Raw genomic sequence first — 9,504 nt, 5'->3', positions numbered from 1 at the left:
AAATACTAATTCATTTACTAACTTAAACTATCTTTTCAAAATCTTTTGTCTACAATTATTTTTCTTAATTATGTTCGAAAAATTGAAAAAAAATTCTTATTTTTTCACTCTAACAATATAATAAAAATAATGAAATAGATAAATAATCACATTAAAAAAAATCATAAACTTAAAAAATCAATAATAAGTTAATAAACCTAATTATAACACATAAGACCATCAAATTAAAATAGAAAATTATCATTACTTGCCTATAATCTACAAACTAAAAAAAATAAAACTTAACTCAAATTCTTTAACACCCAAAATATCTCCAGAATTACACAAAATAAAATCAATATACATGACACACCTCATAACCAAAATTAATTTTTTATTATGAATAAAATTAATTTTATATTTAATGTAATATAATTTTATGTTATTAACCAATGACTTTAATTCATTTAATTTTAATATTTTAATTATTAATATAATTTAATTATATTTATTTGAATTTAAAAATTAATAAAATAAACTTAAATAACCTTAATACTAAATCCAAACTATCTAAGTTCGAATGATTTGATTAAATTTAAATAACTCGAAATTAAAATAATATAATACCAAAAGAATCTAAACATGAAGTGATCATACTCTGAAATGATTTAAATCTAAATTGACTTTGAATCCCAATTAACTAAATGGAAATAATAATTACAATTTTTTTTATCATAAATGGTGAACGCAAAGGGAATATATTTATTTTACTATTCCCACATATTGTTGGTGTCTTGCCTTTTTCATTTTCCTTTTCTTTTTTTTTTTTTGCTCCTTATTAAGTGGGATTGCCCACATAACAAAAAATTAATTCTCACCATTTCCATTTCCATAGCTCATCTTACCAAACAACAGTAGCCACCTCACCACCTCAACCATCATATTGCACAAAACAACTGAAAAATACAAAAATAGTGTACACTTGACAGTATCAGCGACCAACTGGGGATCCCATCTCATTCAAGGACTTTATGCTATGCTAGTTCACCTGCATTGGATCAGTAGTTGAGTTATTAGAAAAAAAAAAAAATCAGCTGTTAATCAAAGATTACCTCCGAGTCAGAGCTACAAAGCTTGATTAAGAAGAAGAATTTGAAAAACAGAGCGAAAAACTTAGAAACAAAGTGTTTGTTTTTCGAATTCTTTTTGAGAAATAAAATGAGCAGTGAATATTAAAAAAACAATGGAGAAAGCGATTTTGTTTGGATTAAAACACTTTCCCTAGCATTTATTTTTTTATAGCTTTTCAATTTTCAGAAGGTGGAATCCTTGGAACTTTGTTTTATACTAACTACCCTTGCTTTTGTTATTTTTTGTCAGTTATGACCTTCGACGATGAGAGAGACAAAGCCGGCGTGGGATAAGGGTAATGAGAGAGACTAAGCCGGCGTGGGAAGTGTGCTGGCTGCTACGCTGGCATCGAAAAGGATCGCGGGAGAATAAGAGTTACAGGCACTGTAGATGGTTCTGGTGGGATGTGGGAACGAGAGAAAAACTAGTTTTAAAATGATTTAGGGTTTTTTAGATTAGATATATTAAGGATAAAATAATAATTATAATTAAAATAATAAAATATATTTAAATAAAAAGCTTCATTAGGTATATTAAGAATAAAACAATAAATTATTAATTAAAATAATAAAAATATATTTAAATTAAAAATTTTATTAATTTTACGAATTATTAGAATCGAATATTAAAATATATAAACTCAATTCACTTAATAATTTTATTTATTTAAATTTGAACTTAGTTTAACAATAAATGAACGGAATTTGATTTTTTCAAGTCAAGCCTACTAGCTTAGAAGCACATATATCTCATTTACACCCCCAATTTTAACAAAAATCACATTTTTTATTTTAAAAATATAATCCTTATCAAAATTATAGAATTATAAAAATATAGTTTTAACAAAAATTAAGTTTTTAATCTTAAAATGTTGTCTTTTTTGAAATTATAATAACAAAAGTCATATTTATTTTTTTAAAAAGACTAGAAAGAATAATATAAAATGAAAATATAATTAAATCAAGGCAAATGAAAAAAAAAAATTCAATTTTCCTTTGAAATCTAAAAAACCCTTAAAGAAAATGAGAGTTTTTATTTTTACTACTTTTTCCTTTTTTTTTTTACACTAATATGATTTAAGATTCTTCACACGGGAAAAGATTTTCAACCAAACTAAAAAATCAAATTATGTAAACTTCTAGGAGAGAAAGTTAAAAATTTTGAAGGGAATGTTTGGTACGGGGGGAAGTAACTTTTGTTCAAAAATCTTATTTTTTGTAATTTGATTCCTTAGTTTTATTTATAAAAATGTGATTCTTTAATTTTTTAAAGATTTTCAACGATATCAAAAACTGAGAAAATAAAAAGAAATAAAAAAACTCTCATCTCCTTGAGATTTTTTAAGATTTTGAAATAAAAGTGAAAATTTTTCCCATATATCCTTAATTATATTTTTAAATTATATAAATAACGTTATTTATCTTATAAATTTAATAACCTTTTTATAAAAGATTATGAAAATACTTTTTTATAAAATATATTTAAAATAAAAATTACGTTTTTAACACAGTATTATTGAAAATCTTCATAAAAATTATGATTAAAATACGATCTTTAATGAAAAAAAAACTATTTTTTTAGGATTTAACAAATATGATGTTTTTAATATAAAAATGTAGTTTTTATTGAAAATACAATATATCTAAAATAAAAACGTAATATTTGTTGAAAATATAAAAAAAATATTTTTTAAAATTCAACAAAAGTGACGTTTTTTAAAATAAAAAAATGCATTTTTTGTTGAGAAGGCGATGTTTATAAGATAAAAATGCATAATTTGTTGAAGATATGAAAAAAAAAAATTCAAAATGTAATAAAAATGATGTTTTTAAGATAAAAAAATATAATTTTTATATAAAAAAAATCAACACTTCTAAGATAAAAATACAATTTTTATTGAAAATATGAAAAAAAAATTATAAAATATTTTACTTAAATTATGACATATAAAATTTAAATACATTTACTTAATATTATTACACAAAATTTATTCTAAGAATAGAGCCATTGGAACCCTCGAGAGAAAGGGGATTACCATCTTCTTTCAATCCTCATGTCGACTTTACCATAAAGCCAAATAACGTTAGAAAAATAATTAGAATTGTAAAATTATATTTGTTTAAAATATAAAAAATTATTTATCAGAATTATTTAGTTTCAACAAAAATAACACATTATTCATGTGTCATGTATTATTCACGTGTTAGTATTATAAATATCATATGTTATTTACTTATTATCGAATATAATATAACAAAAAACTTTATTAATTAATCTTATATTCTTATGAATTAAACATAAAAATTTTACATCCCCTAAGTTAACAAAACCTATGAATCACACAATTTAGGAATTATACATTTTTTTTTACTATCATTTTTTAACTAAACATCCCCTTAGTAGAAAGGAGGAAGCCTTAAAACTATGAAGTCCTAAGTTTAAGTTGTACTATATGTAAATTTGATTCAATTTTATGTTAAATTTGTTTAGTTATATTCTAATTTATTAATTTATTTGTTTGATTATTCAAAAAATAATTTATATATTAATATCATAGTCGATTGTAATTTATAACTTATACTTATAATTCCATAAAAAAAATATTTGTCAACTCTTTAATTTTTTTTTCTGAGTTTAAAATTTTTATATCAATGAATAGAAAATTACTCATTTTTTAAAGCATTTTTATGGTACTTATTTTGATGGAATAAAAGGAATTATTATTGCCCTTTCATATCTTCTTGGCCAAAAAAAAAAAAGGCTCTTTCATATTTTGCTATTTTCTCCTCTCGTTATTTTCTTTTGTTTTTTTTTTTCAAAGCTTCTAATATTTTAATTAAATTTAATAATTTAATAATTTATATTATGTAAAATATTAATAATTTATATTATGTAAAATATTAATAATTTATATACTGATATGATATTTTATATAAAAATTATATATTATAATTTATATTAATAAAAAAATATGAAATATATATTTTATTTTTATTAAACTTTTAATTTATATTCTCTTCATTTACTTTTTATCCTTGTTGTGTTATTAAATGTATTTTAAATTATCATCGCTGAATTTAATACACGATTTAAAAGCAAAAAGTCAAAAAAAGTTAGCTTAAAGGCTAAGTAGTTTTAAGCAACATGCTTTAAAAAAAGAAAGAAAGAAAGAAAAGACCAAGAAATATCCAAGTCAGAGAAGACTTAGATAGCATCTTTTATTAGCACAGATCATCTGCTAATGGATAAAGGTATCCATATACATAGCTTCACCTTTTAATCCTTGTCCTCCGTTTTACCTCCTTTGTTAATGCTCCATTTTCTTTTGCCTTTCCATTTTCCTTGTTAATGGAAAGAAAACTAAGCCTTTGAATTAACTTTTTCTTTTTAAACTTTTTCAAGTGCAGTGGATAGTCAGTCTATGGATATTAATCGACAACCGAGGAAATTGACATGGAGGATCGAGAATTTCTCGAGTATTGCCGACGAGAAGCTCTACTCCAAAAATTTCGATGTCGGTGACACTCGATGGTAATTTTGATCTTCTTTTGTTGGTTATATTTTACTTTCCTTTTTTTTTTTTTTTTTATCTATCAATGATTAGATGTGCAATTATATTTTGACAGGCGACTTCTTATCTTTCCCAAAGGGAACCGTGTGGATTGTTTATCAATTTATGTAGATGTTGCGGATTCAGCAACTTTGACTTACGGATGGAGTAGATATGCGCAGTTCAGATTAGCTGTCGTCAACCAAATTGATCGTAAAAGTTCGATTGCAAAAGGTATTTTACTCTACCACTTAAATATATTCTCATGATCTTACTTCTTCTTGACTCAAAAAATGAGCATTCTATAGATTTCGAAATCTATTACTCTATCCATTCCAAATTCAATGTCCATTTTTCAAATGGTACAAAGTTTTAGGGATGAGGTATTTTGTTCTTGATTTTAAAATATTATCTTTAAAAGTTGTAAAAACAAAAATTAGACTCTATTTCGTTGAAAATATTTTTTTTGTTTTATTTTTTTATTTTTTAAAAATAGTTTTTGTTTTTTATCTTTCGTTTTCTAGAAAATATATTGGGTGAATGAAATAAAAAATTGTTTTATAAAAATACGAAAGAAAACTTAGTAATTACGGAAATAATTATTATTAATGATATTTAATTATAAATATATAATATATATTTATTAACGGAGAGGAATCAATTTACACTAAAACAAATTATATTTTTTTTTAATCATTGATTTTAATGGATCCAAAAAATGAAATTAAAATTTTTTTTATCTTGTTTCTCTAATTTTTTAAATTTATTAAAATCAACTATTAAAAAAAATATAAGACTAAAATAATTTACAGCAGAGTAAGTTGATCTACTCCTTTATTAACAATAACTTTAAAAAATATTCAAGTATCAATCAACTTCTTAATGTTCAAAACATAAGTAGAAACATAAGTAAAAATTTTTTATTTTCATAATTAATTTTTTTTTTGTTTTCATATTTGACTCTATTTTCATTCTTTTTTTTTTAAATATATTTTTATTTTTCATTACCAAATACATATTTACTTTTACTTTTCATGTTTCAATAAAATAAAAATAGAAACTATCTTTGTTTTCCAAAACCAAGTACTATTTTAGTATTTCAACAAATATAATATTGAAAAATTGTTTTTGTTTTGGAAAATGAATATTATTTTGCAACATCCAATTGAAATAATAGGAGAGATATTTTTAGTTAAAATCTTTTAACTAATTATTTAATGAGATTTACTAATTTTTAAGTTAATTACTTTTTATATGTGTTTTTAATAACTTTTAATTTTTGGATGCTATTTATTGAGTAGAAATGGTAACGGAATTGATATCTTATTATGTTTGAGATATTCATATCTGAATCTATTTAATATTTATAATATTTGAATCCGTTTAAATATCCATTTAAGTTTAATATCATTATTCAAATTGAATTCAATTAAATAAGTACTATCCATTTAAATATTTGAATGCATCAAAATATATATTTATTTAATTTTTTTATTAAAATATAAAATAAATAAAAATTTAATTTAAAATTCAAATTCATTTTTAATTAATAATAAATAAAATTATTTTTTAAAATCCAAAACTTTCTACAAGTATAAAATTTTATATATTATATATATATGAATGAGTAATAAATTCAGATATTTATTATTATTTATTAAAATTTAAACAGATTCGGATATTGAATATTTATGATATATTATTCTTGTCCGCTTTAATTCGTCACAGATAATAAACTTTTATTAAATCTGTTATTATCCATTTATAACAATTCGAATTCAACATAAATGGATCGAATTTATTGCCATCCCTATTATTGAGGATAAAACCTCTATGAATAAATAAAATATTATAAATTTTATTTCCAATGATATAAAAATGGACATAGTTTAAATTTGAATGAAAGCAAAAGATAGTTTAGGTTTTTTTTTTTTTTTTTTTTTTTTTTTTTTTTTTTTTTTTTTTTTTAAGTTTCACAACCTTTAATCCACATTTACATACGGTTAGAGCTATCAAAACTGAACTGAATTTGAAAAACCCCTACAATTTGCCCAAACTCAAACTCAAACTTGTTTTGAAAAAAAAAATTAATAATTCAAATCCATCTAACTCAAAAGTGAAATGATTTGAATTCAAATAAAACATGATTATAAAATAATTGAAATCAAACAACTCGAAGCCTAACTCAAAATTAAATAAATTTAATTTTAAAACTTAATAATTTGGACTCGAAATAACCCAAAACCAATTACCTAAACTTAAATAATGAGTGTCAAATTCAAAAGATTCAAATCCAAAATGACATGATCTGAAATGATCTAACTCAAATTCTACTCTATGTGCCTATCCACTCAATTGAAACTTTTACATATAAGTCATGTTTGGTATATAAGATTATGATAAAATATGATAAGATAATATTATGAATAGGATTAGATTAAATGATATCATCTTATTTTGTGTTTGATGTATATAAAGATTAAGATAAAATCATTTATTTATTTGTCAAAATTATCTTTCCTCAAAGTTTATATAATTTAAATTACTAATATAATTTTTAAGGGTACAATTGAATATGTAAGTTTAATTATATAAATTAAAAATAATCTTTTCCATTTAGGGAGGATTGAATAATTCTATGCCATGAGGATATTAATTCTTCTTACAATTCATATATTTCTCTTTAGATATAAATCAAATATAATATAAAATAATTATCATTTTATCCTATCAATAATCTTATATATAAGACATGATCGTAGTATATATATAGATACGGATAGCTAGAAAACTAGAAATGAAAGGTTTCACTAAGGGGAAAAAAATATTTTGCCTGTTGTTTGTCTTCCACAGTATGTTTCCCTTGATCTTATATTAAATATGGGCTTTATAGTACATTACTTTACTTGAGGCCTTTTTACTTTGATCATATATCGTTGTAATGAATATGCGCGTCTTCTAATTTTGGAAAGAGGAGCCATTCTGTGCTGTGTCCTGTTTTTTCTCATTTTGCATTACTAGGTTTTCCTGATTAAATTTCTTTTCATTCTTTGTTCAACTTCTTTTTGCTTTTGTAATTCGTATTCCTTGGCTAATGGTTCCTATCTTATTCTATTTTGGCCATTTTGTACTTCCTGTTTGGGGATGAATATATATTTTTTATGTGCCCCTAGGCCCTGGCTTAGGTGGTAACTGGTAAATGCATGAAGGCTGGGTTTCTTTTTGAGGCTTTGGCACGGTCAAAACGGGCAATTACCACATGCCAAATAAATTATCCATGCCTTTTTCTTTCTTAGAATTTTATTATCAACTCAAAGTGGTTAGTATTTACTGACACTCCTGCTTTTGGCAGACACTCAGCATGAGTTTAACGCCAGGGAGAATGATTGGGGCTTCACTTCATTCTTACCTCTCAGAGACTTGCACGACCCTAAAAGAGGCTACCTCGTGGATGATGCATGCTTAATTGAAGCCGATATTTCCACTGATAGGAATAGGACTATTTATTGGGGGTCACACGAATTTATGGTTGAAGCTGATTCCGACAAACTCAAGTGCAAGGCAGCCATAGACAACCAGAAAACGTTAGGAACAAAACCAGAAGAAACCACAACTCCTTCACCAGCTATTCTTGCAGCTCCTGCTGTTCTATCTCCTCCAGGGCAAGATAAGGCAAATTCTAGCAACCAAAACTTGCCAACTGCTTCCCAGAGTGAGGTAAATCATCCATGTTGTTAATATTTACGCATATATGTATCTCGATTATTACTTTCTTTTCCTCCATTTCAGACCATTGAACCTGAAGACTCTAGTGGGGAAGATATGGACACATTCTTTACTAGCTTAGAGTCTGAGCTTGCACGCTCTAACACTGTGCCTTCTCAAGAAGAAGCAAAGGAAGCTCTGGCCAAAATAGAGGAAGCCTTGAATATGGCCCCTGCTAATTTTTATGATTCAGAGGAATTTTATCCACTTAATCAAGCATTCAAGATCCTATCTAGTTTTGATTGTTCCTCTACCCTTACAATCGAGCAAAAAAATGAGTTGTTGGCCATGGAGGAAAACTTTAAAGAACTACCAGACCGAGCAGCAAAAGCAGTGCAGGACAGAAATCTCCTTACTGAGAAGGAATCTGTCAAGCTGACCCTTACCCGTGATCTGGAGCGTAGTTTAATCAAATTCAAAGAGGCCAAGGCAGAGGTGAAACAGGTGGAGCAAAAAATTGCTGCCCTCCATGAGCAAGTTGATGAGGCACAAAAGAATAAGGAGAATATCTTGGCTGAGCAGAAGCAAATTTTTAGAATTTCCAAGGATTTGAAAATGGAGCTGGAAGCACTGGGAAAGCAATGGCCAGAGTATGAGACCAAGGCCAAGGTTGCTGAGGAGGAGGAGAAGACCGTTGAGGGAGAATGGTTTAGAATGAAAGACTTCATCTCTTCTATAAAAGGAAAGATTTAAAGCCAACAAATTACATAATATTCCTTTTCTTTTGTTTTCCTTTTCTTCTCTTTTCTGTGTGCTCGTTTGGGTGATAATTTCCCGGGACTCAAAGGTCAAGAAGGTCTACTGTGAAACCTTCGATCTTGGTGGCTACAAATGGTAATTTATTATGTTCAACTGCTTTAATTTATTTGTACGCACTGCTAAGATGTGGAAGGAATTGTATTGGTCAGGCGACTACTTATTGTATGTGAATATTGTTTGATGATGCCATTTGAACTAATATTCTATTTGTAATATTTTCACTGTTTCTTTGTTAATTTTTGTTTAATTTGTTTCATTTTCGGGGGCCTTTGATTTATATATATATGTGGGTATTTTTGGGTATTTTAGACTATGAATCA

At 25.3% G+C, this 9,504-nt stretch overlaps 1 protein-coding gene across 2 annotated transcripts; it reads left to right on the top strand.

The window, feature by feature from the left end:
- Positions 1-4,225: 4,225 nt before the first annotated feature.
- Positions 4,226-9,420, top strand: LOC111294227 (uncharacterized). 2 transcript variants are annotated; one of them, XM_022887462.2, is made up of 5 exons: positions 4,226-4,361; positions 4,518-4,641; positions 4,737-4,894; positions 8,013-8,377; positions 8,450-9,420. In XM_022887462.2, exons 1-5 carry the CDS (start codon positions 4,352-4,354, stop codon positions 9,116-9,118), a joined length of 1,326 nt encoding a protein of 441 aa, XP_022743197.2. In that variant the 5' UTR covers positions 4,226-4,351; the 3' UTR covers positions 9,119-9,420. The 2 variants fall into 2 exon arrangements, with proteins under 2 accessions (XP_022743197.2, XP_089599496.1); XM_089743370.1 differs by having other exon boundaries at positions 4,243-4,361; positions 4,715-4,894.
- The last annotated feature ends 84 nt before the right edge of the window (positions 9,421-9,504 follow it).

This window comes from Durio zibethinus, chromosome 14 (genome assembly GCF_047325235.1).
Source record: "Durio zibethinus cultivar Kanyao isolate XHJ-2024 chromosome 14, ASM4732523v1, whole genome shotgun sequence".
Taxonomy (NCBI): Eukaryota; Viridiplantae; Streptophyta; class Magnoliopsida; order Malvales; family Malvaceae; genus Durio; species Durio zibethinus.
The sequence above is the reverse complement of the archived record's forward strand: the minus strand, read 5'-3'. Positions and strand labels throughout refer to the sequence as shown.

Coding starts and splice junctions, on each gene's coding strand:
- LOC111294227 (XM_022887462.2), top strand. Junction 4,642..4,736: donor GATGTCGGTGACACTCGATG/GTAATTTTGATC, acceptor ATATTTTGACAG/GCGACTTCTTATCTTTCCCA. Junction 8,378..8,449: donor CAACTGCTTCCCAGAGTGAG/GTAAATCATCCA, acceptor CCTCCATTTCAG/ACCATTGAACCTGAAGACTC.